This window comes from Varanus komodoensis, unplaced genomic scaffold (assembly GCF_004798865.1).
Source record: "Varanus komodoensis strain SLA01 unplaced genomic scaffold, ASM479886v1 scaffold7_1, whole genome shotgun sequence".
NCBI classification, from domain to species: Eukaryota; Metazoa; Chordata; class Lepidosauria; order Squamata; family Varanidae; genus Varanus; species Varanus komodoensis.
Genome location: NW_025336479.1, coordinates 12,508,612 through 12,529,166, shown reverse-complemented (window position 1 = coordinate 12,529,166; position 20,555 = coordinate 12,508,612). Strand labels below are relative to the sequence as shown.

The 20,555-nt window shown below is 42.8% G+C and overlaps 1 protein-coding gene across 1 annotated transcript in view; it reads right to left on the bottom strand.

The window, feature by feature from the left end:
* The window catches only part of CACNA1A (calcium voltage-gated channel subunit alpha1 A), a 220,110-nt gene extending 201,024 nt beyond the window's left edge, over positions 1-19,086 (bottom strand). Inside the window, exon 1 of the mRNA XM_044454096.1 lies at positions 18,794-19,086. Within this exon, the coding sequence (XP_044310031.1) occupies positions 18,794-19,086 (293 nt within the window). The remainder of the gene's footprint in view (positions 1-18,793) is intronic.
* Between the last annotated feature and the right edge of the window lie 1,469 nt (positions 19,087-20,555).

Below are 20,555 nucleotides of genomic sequence, written 5' to 3'. Positions count from 1 at the left end.
TAATGCCTTGCTGACTTTAATGCAATTCTGGCTCAGCTCTACAATCTTTACTATAGCTGATGCTGCAGGCAGCAGTGGGGGTGGGAAGAGAATATCCTTGGTTTTAGACAAGCCCTGTCCCCTTACTTTAAAATCCATCTGGAACAGATTTTTGACAGATAGCTCTAGCAGAAGAGGTGTATCTTCTGCAAATTGGAAGGTGGAGCTCTTCTTTCCTCAACACAGAAAATGGAGTTAAAATTGATTTAGGTTTTTGTAAGGAGATTATTTTTAAAAATCCTCATTTAAATCTGCAAATATATGTGGGGGTTTGATCTGATTTTATCAAGTTCTAGTGGGAGAACTCTTTTTATTTTAAAGTACCTGACAGGTGGTGTCCTGCCCTGGGAGTAGGTATCTCTTCCTGGACTCACACTTTCCTAGTGCACATCAGAGTCTGAGAAATAAATACCAGTTGGTGCCTTCATGGTCTATTTTTCATCCCTGACCACACTCAAGGGCAGCTAATACAGTCAAAATTGAGGTTTTGTCATAAAATGCTTTCCTAGTTAGAACAGGGAAGCAAGAAATTCTCTGCACTGCCAAGATGGCCAGTCTTTCCTTTTATATCCCAAAGTAACTGAAGAAGCATTGCTTCTGTCTTCTTACCAACTTTTCCTTGGCTCTATATAAGGCAGTCAGTTTTTAAAGCTCTCCCACACCCTGCCACAGACCATCTTTCTTCTCATCTTATTCTCCTTCATGCTCTTTCTGCTTTGTACACCCAGCTCATCTACTACTAGTTATTTCTTTTGTATGCTTCTCTCTTACTGCCCCAAACTTCATCCTAAGTCAGCACAGATGCTTCTTTGCTGTCCCTTAGGCAAACTGCCACTCCAGCAAGCAAAGCAAACCTTTCTCAAAACCCATATCTTCTTCTTCTTGGCCTACAAAGGGCCCCACAGTTCTGTGGACTTCACCCAGCAAGACTTCCCTTCCTTCCAGTCAAATGCCAGCTACTTTGGTCTCTCTGCTCAGGTACTTAAGCCACTCAGTAGAGAGCGGGTCCTATCTGCAGTGCTATGAGAATGCCCATAGCACTTGGAACCATCAGGGCATAAAGAGTCCCCTGAGCTTATCCAGCTCAGATGCTTCAAGTAATGAAACAGGATTAATCCTTCCTTAACAGTAGTGAATATGAATAGCCAAACAAACCCAGCCTATCATAGTTTATAAAAGCTTCCAATGTTAGGTTAATGACGGCTCCAAATTAATGTAGAAAATCAGCAGCAGAAACCAAGGCAACAGATTAAGTTCCGGTCTGATTTTGTAAAATGAATTCCAGTAGTGAGGTGAGTCATTGTCCTGGTATTACCACCACAGGACAGAAGTGTGTTCTCCTCTTTCACCAACCAGATAATGTTGGGATGCACAGGCTATGACCAGTTCCTTCCCAAGCTGATGTTGCAACACTGGTGTGGGCAAGTGCCAAATTTGGCCTAGGCCTTCCAGTACAGCTGGGGCCAATGTACTGCAGTAACTCCTACCCAGCAGAGGCAAGCCCAAAAGGAGCCCTGCAGAAGGTCAGGGTGTGTGAAACCAAGAAGCCTGGATTCCAAGCTAGCACATTCTGACTCTGGGTGATAGATCATGGTATCTTGCCAGAGATGGCACTGCTTAGTTCTCATATGTTCTCATTTATTTATTTATTTATTTATTTATTTATTTATTTATTTATTTATTTTCTACCTTTTCAGTTCAAGGGCCAAATTCCAATCAAGGGGGTGTCTTGGGATGGGGGTTTGGCACATTCCATCTGTGGATCAAGTCAAAGGCAAAGTGTCTGTGGCTAAAGGCAGACAGGGTGAGATCACAATGTAATTATGCTGTAAGCCATCCAGAGACACAAGTAATTGGACGGCATACACATTTTATAAATAAATAAATAAATAAATAAATAAATAGTTTTAAGAGTCTAAGCCTACTCAGAACTAACCATGAAAAGCTTCTGCATGTCTGATCATGTGTAAGCAAGAATAAATCACCCTGTAGCACTTTCAAATAGCATTCAAAATACCAAGCTTCCTGCATGGCTTCTCAGAAGTAAACATGAGCAACAGATCTCCTCAGAAACAAGCAGGTCAGGCTTCTATATGTCTACTCAGAAGTAAGCAGGACTGCATCACTACAGCAGCTTCCTCTTGAGGCCTGGCTTACCCCTCTCCTCCCCAGCAGGGAAAACCTCTTACCTCTGATCAGCAGCACTCTCTTTGACACTAGGCTGGTCTCTTTTGGCTTACTATGCCAAACTCGCTTGCTCTTGCTCTCTCTTTTTCATACATAAACACACACACTGTGTGCAAGGATGTCTAACATTTATGGCAGATGATCAACAGCAACCAGAGACTTGTGTGATACGGAGCCAGCTTAAGACACGCATGGGTAGAAAGAATGAGAGAGAAAGAGAGAGAATAAAGAGACTGCTTATCAGGGACGCAATTCACTGCAGAGGGTCAGAGAGCACTAGTTCTATGTTGTGATGGAACAAATCCTTACACGTAACGTGTGAGATGCAAATCAAGGCTTACTGCTTGCTTCTGTCCCCAGCAAAAGGATCAACAGTGCCACTGGCAGGAGAATGGAAACAGATTAGAAGAGATGATGAGTGTTTACTATTTGCTCTCCACACTGCAGCCACCCCCAAACCTGATGGAGCTGGTATTGGCAAAACAACTTGCCTCAGGGAACCCTGGCCTGGGGCCCACCTCAAGGCACCTATGCCCACAAATGAATCATGCATTACGAATACTCTAGTCTCTTCCCAGCTCCTGAATATGCCTTCAGATTTGTGGTGACACTGGACAAAAAGCCGTGAATGATGTGATTCTCAAAAGAGCTCTTACACGGTTGAAAACTGAAGCACTGGCATGTGGAAAGGAACTGGATTTCAGCTGCACAGTGTTTTACAGCAAGAGATCAAAGGAAAAGGACAACTTCAATCACACAGAGCCCACAGGGGAATAACAGGAAGTCCACCTTTTAATGCACAGCCCTCTTATCTGCAGCCTAGTTTGTTTTATCTTAATATTGCTTGCTGCTCTTCTCCCTAACCCCTAAAGAACTTACAGGATTCCCCAAAGAAAGGCTTCCCTGTCCCCCATGCCTTCCAAGCTGAAAAGAAATATCAAGGGGATGTTGTTTCAGATGTCTTGTGGAGCCCTTGGGATCCAGCCAAACCCCAACAGGAAAGGAAGAGTAGATGTTACAGGTGGGATTTTTACAAAGGGTATATCCACATGGGGATCAATATGGGTGACAGGAGTTGCTCATTCAATGCCAGCTTGCCTGCCCACAAGGCAGACAATGAAAGCAGCTTCTGATGTGACATTGACGCAGAGAGAGTAGGAAGCACTTGTGCTCCTATTGCCTGAAATAGTATTTTTATATCTCCCGTGCCCAGAAGATGTGTAGGTTGAGTGATGAGACAGAGGAACAGGAAGTGGGGACAGGTATGTTTCCTGTTCCCTTTGCTCTGAAAATCATGGACTATGCATGCAAGATGAAAGCTACATGGGAGTGAGAAGGGTATCCAGGTTGCTGATCAGGGCCCTAAAGTGCTCATAGACACCTTTCTCGGAACCCATCAGACTCCCAAACATCCCTGAATTCACCTTATTTCTCAAGATCTTTTCTGATAAAAAACACATTTTTATTTGGGTTCAAAAGAGTGGTTTTATCTTTTAGAGTCAGATTTTACCCCTTCCTTATACGTAGGTTAATTTAATTAATTTTCTCATAAGCGTAATTAATGTATGCAATGCCACCATGGCACCCTTTTTGGGAGACTGCCTGTGACACAGCCTCAAAATTCCAAATGTTCCCCCCACAAAAAAAAAAAAAAATAAATAAAAAGCTTGGGGACCCCTGGAATACCACCACACCACATTGCACAAAGCCCCTGCTGCATTTTATGGTACTGCAACTTGCATCTCCTGTTCTGCAAAGCACAAAACAAGGCATACAGGAAATAGGCAAGTCAAGGTGTACTAAGATTTTATTAATTTTTCAAATCTTTTTCATGATAACTCAGAGTTGCTCCCTAATGGATGGAAGAGAAATAATACATAACCAAAGACCAAATCAAATGGAAAAGTTATTTCTGTTATTCTGCTCCAATCTGCTGGGACAGCAAAAGTAAGGCCAATACACTCAGGTTGTAATATTAGACTCTAGGTGATGCATCTCCCTGTGACCTTCTCTTGCTAAATCTACTCAGCTACCAGGCTTGCAGCTTTAGATGCAGGTAATTCTACGCCATCTTGGCCTTAGCAAAAATAAATGAGCAAGCAGCTTCACAGTCTTGTTGCCCCAGTCTTCCCAGTGCCATTGACCAGACACAACTTTTGTAATGGTATTGACTAGAAGTAATTCTGTATCCTGTTTGTTAGTCTGATATGAAACTAACGTGCAAAGGATCTAAATCAGGATTATTTGCAAACAGCCAAAGCCAAAATCACTTCTGTACAAGGCTGAATTGATACTATGCATGAGTCTCCAGAATCCAACAGTCATCTAGCATAACCACAGCACAATGTGAATGACAACTCCCCTTTCTCTCTCTCCACCCGTTCACTGATCAATGCTTGCAATGTAACCCAGTATGCCACCAGCACAGAGCAGGTGAACTTTCTGGCACAGGAAACAGTTCCAAATGATTCAAGTAAATGTGTCAAGCTATATATAACAATGCAAGGTGATTAAATTAAATCCTGATCAAATTCCTGATGACAAATGCCTCTGAAAAGCTCCTCCCTTCTGCTTTTCAAATGGCCAGATCTATTCTCAATTCTAAATAGGCATCCTGTTGGTTCTTAATTTCTTACTCACTTATTTCATACTCACTTTCTTACTTACTTTCTTATTTCATACTCATTTATGGACAAGGTTCAGCTTTTTCTACATGTCATTCTTCCTGCTTGATAGGTCTTTAGCTCATGCTTGCGTGAGGATTAACGTAGTTATTGCTCACTGGTAATGAAAGTTGTACTGTAGGTAGTCAGAAGTACTCTGCAAATGCTCAGAAGTACACTGTGATGATTCAAGGGCTAATTTATGGCCGCTCACATAAGCACCTTTGGGGTTGATACCTGACTTGATTTAACTTCCTTTCAGATCTGACATTCATAGCAAAATATACAGAAATAAGTTCCTACAAAACACTCAGTGAGAATAATCTAGCAGAGAGTCTGTAGATTGAAATACCATTCTGGCAAAAGTATTTTCAAAGAAATAAACTTCTCAAGTGTATGGCAGGGGAACCAGAAAGTGTGAAATTCTATCAGCAAAGCCTAACACATTAGCTCAACTTGCTGGTGAGGGTCTCCACACATTAAAGAACAAAAGAAAATGCCAGTCCCTTCAGGAACCGTTATGCATAAGAAAAAGGGAGTGAAGCTAGTAGTAAAGCATGCGCTTTGCATGCAAGAGGTCCCAGGTTCAGTCCTCAGCATCACTGCTTAAAAGCAGAAGGTGATGAGGAAGATCCACTGCCTGAAGCCCTGGAGAGCTGTTGCAGAACAGAACAGAGAATATTTGTTAAGATGGGCAAATAACCTGACTTGGTACAAAGCAGATTTGCATGTTCCTGTGGAAGGAGGGTTTCCGTATCTGTTTTTAGATATTTAGCGAAGAGGGCAGGGGAAAACCATTCTTCATCATGCAAGTGGAATCTGCAACAAAATGTTACAGCACAGAAGGCTGTTATTCAGGGTTTCAGCCAGTCCATCCTGTCCCCCCGTTTCCTCCAACATATTCCTCCTCAGTCGTCACTGGACTGTGTGGAGTACTTCCTCCCTCCTGTAAGAGTTATTTTTCTAACTTTTTTTTTACTTCTGTAAACTTTGGAGTCAGCATGCTAATACCTCCACACACACAAGTGTGAGGCAATTTTTTATAAGAAATAGAAAGAATTACGATATCCCTGCTTACATCCTCAATAACTAGTTCTGCATGTGCTCGTTTGCTGCATGGGGTTCAGACATCTGCTTTAGGGATAACATTAGGGATTACATTTCCCAGCCACTACTTTCCCCACCACTACTGTGATCTGACGTGCTCTCTGGAATGGGATCAGTGCAAATGTAGCAGGCCCCTACTGGATGATGCCTATAACATTACTAACCAGGAGGGAGATGACACACCTTCCCATGTGTGCTGTGATACTAATAACAACCCTGAGTATGCCCTCCCCACAAAAAAAGACTCACATGTGAGTGTGTGGATAATTCCCTTGCAATTTTAACAAGACTCATTGCCTGGGTCATTGCAAAAAGAGTTTACTTAGGATCAGTTAGCTTTGCTCCCAATGTGACTCTGTTTTTGCAGACCAAGCGCTCCCTCTCTCCTTCACTGACTACATTACTAAGGGCAGTGACAATGATGGCAGGGGCAGCAGCTGCTACTGCTGCTGCTTCGGTGTTGCCTTCTAAAAGGGGGATGGGAGACAGCAGCATGGCAAACCCTGCAATAAGGCCATTTTCCTATTGAAAGGCTACCCCTCCATTGTATACCCACTGCGTTTTGTACTTTTTCATTTGCACTGCTGGGCTTCTTAGAGCAGCTGAAATGCGAGAGGAGCACGTTTTGGATGAACTGTCTATATAGTGTGACTAGGAAGACTATATAGTGTGACTTCCTCAAGGTGTGACTAGGAAGTAAAAATGCAAGTCCAGGACTTTGCGCAAGGAATTCAGTATTTATACTGAGCAAGAGGGGAAAGGCCAGTATCCTCGGTGCAGAAGATTCTTTCTCCAGTAGATCAATAATAGAACTTGTTTCTCTGGATCAAGATTGGTCACCTGGCTGTCACAAGACCAAGGTTTCTTCAGGTTTATCTCAGTGACAGTCAGTACTGAAATGTACCTAGAACTGTAACATCCCCCAGTAAAAAAGAGCCATTGCTTATTTCATCTAATCCGAATTTTAAGGCAGAGAAAATAGATAGGCATCAACCCCATATATGGAACACAAAAGTTGTATTGTGTCCGTAGGATGAGGACAACTTCAATGGTTTTTATCAGCTTTTTAGTATTATTTTGAGCCTGGTGATGCTTAAAAATAATTATTCTTTGCTAAAAAAAATGGTCAATAGATTTCTGAAGAATTTAAATGTCCATCAAAAACAAAGGGAAACTTCATTACATATCTCTGTAGCAGCTTTTTGAGTGTAAGTCACTTGTTTTTGTATTGTTGCTTAATTATTTAGGTTCAGGAAATGTCCCCTGAAATAGTCTGTGCAAGGAATATTATCATATGGGAGCATCCAGAGTCTTCTTTTGCTAGTTTTTTCATAAAGCATCTTGCATAGCCCATGTATGAACACTACTCCCCAAGGAGGAATTAACAACCCTCTACATTACAGGTTATGGTAGAACTCTAGAAAGTGATGGAGGGCCAGGTTGTAGCCAGGTAGAGGTACATCACTTTTACACCCCTCTCAGGTCCAGTTCAAATGTCCCTACAGCAGCACAGAGCCACTTTCATGTCATCTGGCCTAACAGTGCGTCTGCTAATACCTGCAAAGAAGCACAGAAGGAAACGTGACATTTGTTCAGCTTAGCTCTGCCTGCCTGCAAGGAAGTGACTTCCATCCCACAACAGTAATGTATGAATTGGGTCTCAGTGTATAGCATGTTGAAAATAGTGTTTGCAGTAATAATGATTTCCCCTTCACAAATCTTAGCACACTTTAACTTACACTCTTATTATAACAGAGGAGTTAATGAAGGGAAAGAGCAAAAGTATATACCCTTGTAAAACTACAAGGTTACTTCATGAGAATGTTATAGAGCTGGCAATTCTATTGCTGTGATTGAGAAACTACTAATTTCAAAAGCCATTTCTCTTGCGACTACTTCTAATCATCTCCAAGGATTTCTTCAACTGAAGCAGACATTTGCAAGAACATGGGAATACTGATGGTAGACACAAAGTTCTTGGATTCCTGAATAGCTCAGGGGTTCACCTCTGGCAAGTGAAATGCAGAAGTGTAATAGGACAGACCAGGAGAAATTTGAGATGAAGACAGCAATGCTAACTGTAAGATTTTTTAAAAATTAACCACATCAAAGTGGAAAGTCAGCTAGGAATCTGGTGAAGCCATTAGACCATCAAGGGATAAGAGGAGCAATCAATGACATCAAGGCCATGAAAAAGAAGCTAAATCAGTGGGTTGGAGAGATACTAACTTAGAAGATGGTAGCACTATATGCTTGCTGAAATTGCTCTCTATTCACTGTTGTTTATTCAGAATGTATAGCTCAGATCCACTTTGCACCTGCCTTTTGTCAAACCATACTGACCGCCTATAGGATACAATGCACATGCAGCAATATTTGAAGTTACGATGACAAGTCCATTATGTTTAGACAAAAAGGGATGATTTCAGTATTTCCAAACTCCCTGCCACCCTATAAATTGGCTTTTGAAAATTTAGCTCTTATAGAGATCACTACAAAATGTTTTTTTTAAATATATCTAAAACAGGTGCATCTGCGTGCAAAGGTTCTTTTTTTTCCTTCCTCCTTTCTAATCCACAGAAAGTGAATAAAACCACAGTGGAAGAGACAGAACATTTGACATGGCATTTGATAGGTCATTTCCCCTGTGTCATAGTGAAAGGTAGGGAGAGACTTTTAAAGGTGATAGCTACTGGAAATTGTGACCAGGCATTCCAAGGGCCCACATGATATACAGAGGGCCACAGGATACAATTCAGGTTTCAAGGAGCTGAGGCCCAGTTTCCTGTCATTTCAATATCAGATAAGCTAAATGGATGGAGATCTAACTGCAGTGGAGATATACCTTTCGAAAACATAGTTGATAAGCATAACGAATCTGAAGAGACTAAAAAGTCAGAAACAGATGTGTCAGAAAAAGTTTAAATTGATAAATGAAAGCAACTTCCAGGAGCTCCAAAGGATCTTATATAATAACACTGAATTAATCTGGATGTGTGAAATACCAATAAAATCAGTCTCTTAAAAGAGAAACCTAGAAAGCAGCTAACATATAGATACATTTTTTAAAAGCAATCCTAAACATTACAGTCCAGTAACAATGACTTTAATAGAAGTAAAAATACAGTATTTTAAGGAAACATCAGCACAGTAAATAAAAAGGGTTATGTTGTTCTTTGGCAGGATCTGCAAAGATCTGTACAAGGCACATTTTCTAGTTCAGCCTTCTCCAGCCTGGTGCTGTCCAGATGTTTTGGACTTCAAATTTTATTGGCTCAGTCTGACATAGCCAGCAATCAGGAATGTAGGAGTTATAGTGTAAAAAAAATCCTAGATACTCCCAGGTTGGAGAAAGCTGTTCTACTTGCTAAATCAGATAAAGATTTTTGAATTTCATTACGTAAATTAAATACCTATAATGGTTGGGATTGTATTTTACATTCACAATTGAAAATATCAGAGGTTGGTAAGTTTTGTAATTATAGTTGGTCCTCCACATTCACAGGTGTCAGAGTCACAGGGCACCACCGAAAAGTGGAGAACCTACAAATATTTCTACCCACCAAAGCTTACTCTCCACACTGTTGCCCATCGGTGCACTGGATTGTTTCCTTCCTCTCCCCCTCTCCTCTCAGACCTTGGTCTGATCCAGCAGGGCTCCCCTCCTTCATTTAGTACATTCCCATGGCCTTGCTCCCTGCGCTCCCTTCCGCTCACCAGCGCCTCCTCTTTGCACCCAGGAACGGTGGGAGGATTTCCCTCTCCGGAGGGGCGGGGCGAGAAGGCAGGCGTCCCCGGAGGCCTCCCCGCTCCCCTTTCGTTTCCCCTCTCGCTATGGTGCTCCTGATTTTCCACAGTGGGCCTCAAAACTCCAAAACAATTCCCATCTGATTATTGGTGGCAAACTCCCAAATAATCAAATCCACAAAAGTTAAACCTGTAAAAGTCCAGGTCTGACTGTAGCAAAGGTGGCAGCATAGCAAAATACGCAAACAGAATAGCAAGTTATTCTAATAAGAATTTCAAACCTCAAAACTACAGGAAGATCTCACAAAATAGCACTTGATAACCACTGTGCTAGTGGGAAAGTGGGCTAACCCTTCTTGCACTAGTATACTGTGTATAGTTCACAGAAAATACTGCGCTCTGTTGCTGAAATGACAAGACAGATTGATCTTGTTTGGGACTTTTATGAAATAGATAAGAAAAGTTGCCAAAAATATAGTGTTTCTTTATGTGTCAGTGGTCAAATCAGGACATCTGAAGAGAAGAGCAGCAAAAAGTTGGGTGATTATGGAGCAGCTTTAGTGTATCCTAAACTCGGAGGATGGTGGCTCTTACGTCCATCAAACTGCTTATCCATTGAAGATTTTATAATGAGCTTTATAGGAGCAATCCATAGAGCTCAAATCCACCATCAAAACAGGTTCAGCACCATGGAGCACCATGGATAGCTTATAAAGCTCAAAATAAAAGTTACAATAGATGAGAAGCCCCACAGAGGTAGGAGTCTCCAGATTACAGAAATACAGAACCATGATAGATCATGAGTGACAGAGAAAATATTGCTGAGATACTGTTATTTAAAACTGAAATCAGAAAGAAATTAACAGTCAGAAACTTAACAGAAAATGAGAGAAAGGAAAGTTATGCAATTAACTCAAGGAATTTATTGCAATGAAAAATTTAAAATTCATTATTTAATTGATCTTTGTAATAGCAGTAGGCTACTCAATAAATTGACAGACTACAATTAAATGCTGCATGACCATTTGTACATAAGTAGACTCAAAATCTGACATTTTATAGAGAAACCCTCATAGGGTACATATAACAAAGATGTTCAGAAGATACAGTTTCATGCCTTTGAAAGAGATGTCAAACTGGTTGTATTTAAGAAACCGTTGCATCACTGGAACAATAGCTACCACCAGTGATATCACAAGTATTAGCCAATAGGTCCCTTACTCATGGATCTATGGTGTACTGTTTCAAGTGCAACAGGTATGCTAGCTAAGGAAAGAACTAAATTGCCAAGCAACAAGATATTGCTGTTTATTACTGGGAAAATCTGACCTCAACAATGATAAATGGACTATCTAATCATTAAATAGTCTGAGGTTCATCATTAATAGATTCTAATGGAGCTAGTCTAATGGTACGAGTATAACCTTCTGTAACCTATGCCCAACATCAACGTGCCTCATCTGTTTCTGTTATCCTGAGACTATAAGATGATTTTATATGAATTCTGATTTTACAGTCTTCTGTGTTTTGTATTTCTGAAGCAACACCGTCATTTGAATATAAGGAATATTCTGCATTTGACTGGCTGTACTTCTTTCAACATTCAAAAGAGAGGCTTGCACATCATGTCCAGTAGTTGGATGCACAAGTCCCTTATACATTCCACCAATGGAATGAGGATGGAACTGTGTTTGACATGCAGTGCTTCTTTGATAATATCCAAAGTAGCACCTAATAGGAAATTTAGAAAGCACCTTGAGGGAAGGTGTGAGCCCTGGAAAATACCACACTCATGGGCATCCACTGCTGTCATCCCCAAATCTCCTGGCCTTCTTGTAAGAAGAGAAAGGTGTTGCAGGAAAAAAACCACACATCTACTGAAGTTGAATCTCTCTCTCTAAATTTTTGCTGAAGAAGAGAGGTTAGTGGTAGAAGAAAAGACCGAGACTCTATTATCATCTCATTAGCTCTGTGGCTTTTAGTAGATATTTAGCATAGTGCAGTATATGCGGCATGCAGGCTATAGCTCCATGCAATATTCAGGTTGTAGGTTCATGCTCATGGAAAACTGTTGCAGGCAGTCTGCTACCCACGATTTTGGAAAAAGAAATGGCTATATTCAGTGTGATGCAAATGTGAAACTGACAGGCATCTCATCCCCACCTCACACAGATCTTTTGAAGGCAACCATTAACAGCAACAACTTTAATTCAAAAATAAAATACACATCATTTAACATTTGTTCATATTAAACTTTCTTCTAGCTAGCTTGAGGTACAGCGGGCTCAGTCCATCCTCTATTGTTTACAGAAACCTTTCCTTCCACTGAACTGTGCCAGCTTTCTCTAGCAACTTAACTGTAGGCCAGAAATGTTAGGTTCAAGGTAGAAAAGCAGGCTCTGTAGACTCAGGGTTGATGGGCTGAGCTAAATTGCTCTGCTTTCTGATGTTCAGCTTACCCTACAGAAAGTATGTTCTCTACTTCCTCTGCAGTGGTTTAAAAGAGCAAAACTGCCTAATATGCAGTCTCTCCAATTCTGATCCATGGTCAAACTTTTAATTATGCGGACTACAGTACTACGAAAACACCCAGCCAAGAACGACCTGCAACGCTCACAGAAAGTGACAGATCATGCCTAGAAACTTCTAAATGAGTCAAGGCAAATATGAAGGGCTGTCATCACTTTCTGTATGAATGTGGGAGGAGGACTAAGGTACAGAGAAGGCCAACTTTCCAAAAGCAGTCTGCAGCACAGCTAAAAAGGAACCCAGGTTCTCTTGAGCCCCCGCATGCTGCCTCAGATTGAAGGAAAGCTTCTCTTTCTACTCCTTGTAAGTAATAAAATATGCTGAGCACAACTGAATGATGAAATGAAGTAAGGAATTTGGAACAGAAGAAGAAACCAGAAGGGACTCCAGGAGCAAAGATAAGTGCTTGTGAACAAATTATTCAATATGCCTCTCTTGAATCAAACAGGCAAAGGTACCAATATAAACAGCAAATACTAAGCAGTGGTCCTATGCTCTGTAGGGAATAATGAGAAACAATTAACTAGCTAAAGACTAACTCCAGTGATGTCAATTATCATTAACTGATGCCAGAGAAGAAAACAGCTTCTCACTGCTGAGAGCTTCCGAATTGCCATCAAGTATATGGAGAAATGACTACCACCTGAGAAACTGACAAAGTTCTGGCCAGTGTCTATGCTGTGCTCTCAGTAGTAGCAAAGGAGAGCCTGGAGCCCTCTAATTGCAGATTCAACCAGCTCTTCTTTCCTTTATGTTCACATAAAGATTAGTATCAGAGGAACTAGACCTTAGGCTGCACTGGTTTTGCAAAATGTTGCCATTGTGCTGGATATGTGGGCCATAGAACAGAAAGTACACCAATACTTTGAAGTGCAGCCCTCTAACCTCATGCCACAGCACTATCTAGAACCAGTGTGCAATCAACTCACATAATAGGTCAATCCCACTGACTAAACAGCTTTTCTTTGTGTCCATCTGTTTGTAGAATATACACACACAGTGTATATTGTATCCACTGAATCAATGCATTTAATGCTGATCCAATAGTATACTCACATCACAACCCCATTCTAACACTGTTACATAAGCAGCATTCTTGGAAAAATTAGGTTCTTATCGCAGCATAAAGAAATGGCACAACTTTCCAAAACCAAATATTAGGGCACAATCCACTGGGGTGTTCTTTTGCCAAAGCCCTTTTGAATTGCATGTCATCTGCATAGGAACATGGCCAAGCTCAGGGGGCAGTTTCCATTCATCTTAGTGGGAGTGAGGCAAGGGAACGTCCGAGCACATGTCCCCAAACTGCTTTGTTTTGAGCCTGTCCCTAGTCACTATAGCCAGTTCAAGTCTAGGACAGACAGTCTGTTTTCCCTAACTGCATGCCCTCCAGTTTTTTGGATTATGATTCCTATCATCCCTGACCACTGGCCTCACTGACTGGATTTCATGGGAATTGTGTTCTAAAACTTCTGGTGGGCAGATTGCAGTATTAGTGGAGGTGTGAGAGACTTACATTTTGCCTTCCTAATTCTTGTTCTTTTGGACAAAGTGGGGCAGGATACATTCATCCTCACTGGGAGATACTTTTCCTGGCATAGGGAGTCCTCTTTCCAGGCACACAGGAGAATAAACAGGAGTCATTTGTGCTTCCCCTCACAGAATTTCTTTCTCAAGAGCATCCAACATAGGCATGTGTCTATGCCCCACTTCCCCATAAAACGGCACCATTTGCTAGCAAAGTCCAAGAGAACTTCCCCAGAGATCTGAATTTCTTTGGTCCTCTGTGGTTTTCTGCCATCCACCTAACTTGCTCTGAGAAATGGTGGGTTTATCCATTTTGCACAACTTAGGATTTACTGTTCCATCAAACACACCAGTGGCTCTTCGGGCAATGTAATATCTACCCAGGCAGCAACATCTCTGGAAATGAGGCAACAACTGCACCCCCACCACACACACACACACACACACACGGGAGGGCAGCTCGATTGGCCCAGTTGTCCATCCAATAGTAATCACATGAACAGCAAACTTTCCTGTCCCTTCCTCTTCCCCATGAATGAGGGAGGCTTGAGGTATATTTAGGTAGAAAGAAATCTAATCTCTAGTCTTACTTGGATTAGACTCACTTGAAGGCTGTGGTGTGCTTTTTCGAGACTTAAAGAGGTTCTCATAACCATCATGCAAACACCATACAAAATGAGCAGTAATCATAGAGCGAGTGCCAGCTGACACACACTAATATATATAAAAAAAAGAAGACATAAGGGCAGACAATTTTGCTGAGCCACAAGCATAATGGCTTTTGGGGCTGAAATACTATCCCACCCATAGTCTTTATATTTCTGGTTAGAATATAAAATATAAATCCCTGGATGAGGCCACATGCTCCTTACTGGTAATTAGCTGAAGGCCCATCAATTGCGAGCTGGAACAGAGGGGAATGTTTTGGTCCCTTCCCAATTCACATTTATTATGTCCACTCCAATATGTCTCCATCCACACTCCACCATCCCCATCATCGAGGTCATTGCCCCAGGTGGAGGCAAGGGCTGGGGGTCAAGCCTGCTCTTCCAAACCTGACTCCATCCTATTCCACCAGATTGAATGAGATCCTTGAAAAGGTACTTTTCCATATTCCAGCCCCCAGTCCTCTTCAAAAGGTTCCAATCCAGAAACAGTATCTAGGGACAGAAGGCTGAGAAGGGCTGTCATATGCTCACTTCACATTTTTAAATGGGTGTTGGAAGCCTTTTAATTCAGGAGGACATTTTATCAATGGTTTTTGGAGGATTCAGTGCAGTTGTGTTGCGTTTTACTTTTGAAATACCTTAGTGTGTTTTAATATTCTTATATTTTATTTTGGCTAAGCTACTAAGAGAATTGTTCTGAAAAATGGAGTATAACACATGCTAATTAAATAATACAATGCTCCATGTTGCCCCTCTTTCCCCCACCTGCAGGCAAATCTTGCTTTACAGGGGCACGGGGAATGTCAAAACATGAGGACTTCTCCTGCACAGTCCCACATCTCATGTGGCGACAAGGTATTGTTTCTCTCCGCAAGGAGTCATGCAGGGCCCGAAGAAGCAAGTTTTGCCCCTGCTGCAACACTGTCCTCAAATGAGTGCTGTACGCTTTCCTGTGAGGATGAATAACTCTTATGACTCCGACATAAGAGTCAGAGGCTAAAGCTGCCTCTGCTGATCACAGTGACTTTTACTTAATGCTGGCTCCAGCTTTTCCAGGGCTCATGGGCAAAACAGCACTGACAACCACCCTCCCTAAGTGAGACTACCTCCCCACAGCTCTTCATCTCTCATTGCTCCGATTGGCTTGCTTGACAGGCAGAGAGCCAATGAGCAAGCAGGAAGTGGCATCTACTGTTCCTCCTTCTCGCTACCATCTTTACCTGGGCAAAGAGGAGAAGCAGGTGAACAAGCAGGTTGCAATGGTGAAAAGAAGTAGGCACCCAAGGGAGTCTTCCCAGTGGGGCTGTGCTGGAATGTGCACCCTTGGCCCAGCCATGCCTATCCTTCATGCCAGCCCTGGTTTTGTCCCCTCCCGTCTGCGGCTTGTTTAGTTTGCGCAAAGAACTTGATGGAAGTAAATGGAAATCATGAAGCCACTCTCCCTAAGTGAAATGAACCAGCCCCATCCACATATTTCCACTCCTTCAGCTGCACAGCCATGCCCCAACTCCCATTTCGTAGTCATGCAACACATTTTGACGGAGGGTCACTTTGTGAAGGGATTTTAGGGTGTGGCAATGGCAAGGCAACAATCTGCATTGCCCCAAGTATCATCCTGTTACAAATGTGAATTCCACTGCACTTTCTGTTTTATTTGTGCTTCCTGGCTGGCAATTAGGGCAGTGGTGGGGAAACTGAAACCAACCTTGGGGTATCTTTGGCCTACGTTGTTGACTGGTATCGTAGAGGGTGAGGAATGCTGGGAGCGCAGGACAGAACACTGGGAATAATAGGAGTGCTAGGAGTTGCCTCTTTTATATAATCATGGTGGCTGTGATTACCATTAATGATGGCTATGATCCAGCCAGGCAGCTCTGAGTAGGGAAATGGGGTACCAACTTTGAAGGCTATGGCAGTGCTAAAGGAAAGTGATGTGTGCTTGTGGAACTCATCTGCCACAGCTGGTCATGGGAACCACCTCTAAGACTATGGGCATTTCTGTGGTATTTGTATTGTGTGAAAGAGCACTGTGCTGCAGTCTTGGATTCATTTATCCTCAAGGCAAAGCAATCTTATCCTGTGATTTTTTTCCCCATTATTATTCCCATTTTCCAGGTGGAAAACAAAAATGTAGGAACTTGGCCAAAATAATCCAGTAAGGTTGTGGCTGAGCTATGATTACAATTTAGATGAAAATCTGACAGGATCAAACTGGTTTCCACCACCACCAAACTCCCAAATTTTATTGCATTGCTTTCTCTAAAAGCAAAGGAACACCTGAAATTCCATATAGAACTATAAGCAGGAGTAACTTGCTTCTTCAATAGGTTCTCAGGAACTAAAAACAATTTTAGTACACGGAAAGAAATTTAGCAGATTCTTTCTCAATCCATCTATCACACATCTGTCTCCACCCAGCCATTTTTTCTTCAGTACCCACTTTTATTAACATGAAAGACCTGCAGTGCACATGCTCAGTAATCTTTCTTGTTAAGGTGAACAGCAAGCTAGAGTACTTGCAATATTTTTTTAAAAAAAATCAAAGCATTTGGAAGGCTGTTGGATGGTAAGATGAGCACAAGCAATTGAACACCTTTAAGTTCTTATATCTGCATTAACCCTTTGGTTTCAAGAAAGTTGTTCTAGCTTCACATTCTTGTAAACAAAATGTATGCTTCTGCCCTCCAGCTGACAACAACATTTCACAAATACACAGGCCTGTTTTATTACAAAGCCTGCTATAGGCAAGACAGCCACACTTCAAAAAGACTTTCACTGCACACAAGCAACACTGCTATTCCAGAATCAATATCTCCTTGCAACCAGTACCTCATATTTCAATGTGCCTCCCAGCACTTGCGTGTGAGGAATTTCGCACTCTCCAAAATGACAGTATATTTCCCAGCCATGAGACAATACCTTGGTCTTAAACCATATCCTGACTCTCAGCAGAACCGACCATTTCTTACCAGGGAAGGAATAGGTTTGTGGTGTATACAAACATAAAAGCAATGACACACTTGTATATCTAGCTGTATAGCAAAAAATCATAGCAAAAAATAAGATCTTTACATACCAAGTTGAAGTCTGCAGAGGCTGGGATTCTTGCATTTTTTTTCTCTGCCATCAGAAGAAACCGGAAGCCTGAGAAGGTGCTCATATGCAAGGGCCAGCACTAACCTAACATGTCTCCTAAATCAGTTCTCAGCCACCCTATGTTGTTCTCAATACACTGTCTATGCTTTCTGGACACACCTGGGCCCTCAAGTTCTCGGAATCATCTGTCCCTGGATTGCAGGCCTATGAAGGAAAAGGCACTCTGTTGAGATGAACATCAGGACTGGGGCAGGGGACGACTTTAGCTTGCTCTCTGGGATATAGTTCTGGCTTAGTTTCACCTTTCTTTTTTCCCTCAGTTGCTGCCTCTGACTTTGGGCTACATTGAAGCTCATGGAGCCTCCACTCAGTTGCTCTTTCCTCCCCAAATGCCTTCTCTAGAGGCTAGAATGAATTGATTCCTGACCCAAAACTGCCTGACAACTCCTTGTCAGTAATGGTTGAAGAGCTGCAACCATACCTCTGGGATCCAGCCTGCTTGCTAACTAACCAGAACTTACTAGGAGGTCCTGGGCCTATATGCCCCTCTGCCAGGAAAAGGGGAAATGAGGGCAAGACAGTCTCCAGCAGCCTGAACTACAGGAAATGAAAAATGATGCTCTCTCTCCTGCTTCCATACCTCCAACCCCACCCTTTGCATGGATTAAAAAAAAACCTGTTTGAGAGAACAGTCCATTAACAGGTATCAGAGGTAAAGGGCCATGGGGGAGAACTAGGGGATACAGAGAAAGCAGCAGGTGTATGGATGGCAAGTGCCCCCTGCACAAGTACAGCTTGCATACAGGGGAAAGACAGACCCATAAAGCAACGTATAAATTAAAAGAGTGGCATAATGAGCAGAGAGCTATGAGGCACAAGGAAAAAGGGGCACCTCAACAAAGCAGTACAGGACAGGGATGCATTCAGAGACAGAAGTAGCAGCATTAGGAGCTGCATCTGAGTCTGGGCTGGAAGGAAAAGGTGCCTTGGCAAAGATGAGATGAGGCGGCAGCGAACGCATGCAGATGGGGGTAAATGGATGCTACCGATCTGCGGTGGCTGAGTAGGAATGTCTGGGGTGGGGGGGGGGACGAGCAGGAGGGGCTTCATGCATAGGGAGGACCAGGCATGCAGGAACTGGACTGGGACACACTGGCATATCTTCCTCTCGAGTTCAAGCTGCTACTGCGGCCTAGGTCCTGGCACTGGAAGCCCCCATAGAAAGGATATGGCCATTCGGTGATCTTTTTGGCGTATTTCCTCACCACGTTGTCCTCACTGAAGAGGAAAAGGGAGCGGTTGACAGTCAGGCAGTTCTGCCGGACAGGAATGGGGTTGTAGAGTGCCATGGTGCGGGCTCGCTGGGCCATCGACTGTTTGTATATCCTCTGGGCCCCTGGGGGACCACCTTGCCGGACGCCCCCAGCGCCCCGGCCACCTCCGCCGCCTGCTGCTCCGGAGCCAGCTCCCCCCGAGCCTCCTGCCCCATAGCGAGCTGGCACCTCGTCTCCAAACCGAGCCATCCTGCAAAGAGCAAAGGGCCGGGGGTTATGCCGCTGAGGATGATGCTGGAGAGAAGACGCTCATCACATCCCATCGGCTGCTGTAGGATGCTGCTAGGGGAGCTTGCAGCAGAGGGAGGGGGCACTCAGGCTGGAGCACGGCTGGGGAAAGCAGCAAAGATCCTGGACATGGTCCCTCTCACCTCCCCTTGCAGGGTGGAAGCGATGTCCAAATCCCCCTCACCCTTCACCCAAAAAGGTTGCAATTGTGGGGGGGACAGTCACACCCCACAAATGAAGGAAAAAATCCCCAGACTGTGGGTTGTAGTTAGAAGGAAAAAGGACCAATGCACCAAACTGTCCCTAAAATTATTTGCAATGAAAGAGATTCAATGCACTCTTAAAAATGTTTCAGTTTAAAAAATTAAAAAAATGCATTGCCATTGGGAGGAGGAGGGGGGAATGACAATTAAATGTAGCAACAGCAGCATCTCCTCCCCACCAAGGGAGAAAAAAAATGCAATTAAAGAAATTGAATGCACCAATTCCTTGCTCCTGCCTTTCTTCTCCAAGCCAGAGGGGAAAGAAATTGAAATTTAAAAAAATAAAAAATAAAAAGATAGCATCAAAATTAGTCTCTCTGTCTAGGTATTTGCAATGCAATTTGGTGTGGAAAATGCAGGCTTCTTCTGAGGTGGGCAGCTTAGCAAATGTTTGCACTCCCAAGGAAAAAAATATATAAAATATTATTTCTCTAACATTTATCAGATCAGTACATGCCCTCCCATCTCATAAATAAAAAAATAAAGTACTGCATTGGTAGGAAAAAAGCAATTAGAATTCCCCCCCAAAAAAGGAAGAAAAATAACCCACACACAAAAAATCTCCCAAACCACGCTAAAATCAAACAAAATCCCCCCTCCCAAGGTTTGTTTTCACTGGAGCTTCATCCTGCTATCTTCAGCATAGTCCAAGATCTGAAGGGGTGAAAGCTCTGGGCTCCCTTTAAGCTTCTCAGGCTGTGGGATGTTCCCCCCTTGCTATCCAGCGGTCGCTCTTCCTGCCTTTTCCCCGGTGTGATTGCGTGTATGAGTGTGTGTGCGTGTGTGAGACAGTGAAAAAGAGAGCGAGTGTGTCAGTTTAGCCTCATCTGAATGCAGCATAGAAATCCTGTAAAATCCAGAAAATGAAAGAGACAAGAGAAGTAGTTGCCATCCACCATCTACTCATAAGGGTTCCCTGGTTGCTGCAATGTCTAGTATTTTTTCCTGCCCTGTATTTCTCCTCCTCCTCCTCCTCCACCTCCTCCTCCTCCTCCACCTCCTCCTCCTCTTGGGTAAGCTAAAATAAGACTGGTGTTAGGGAGGGAGGGAGGCAAGCAGGCAGGGAGAGAAATGAGAAAAAAAGAAAGAAAAGGTCTGATTCACTGGCAGGTTGAGCTCTAATGTGCAGCAGTGGATCGATTTAATGCAAGCACAGAGCATCCCAAA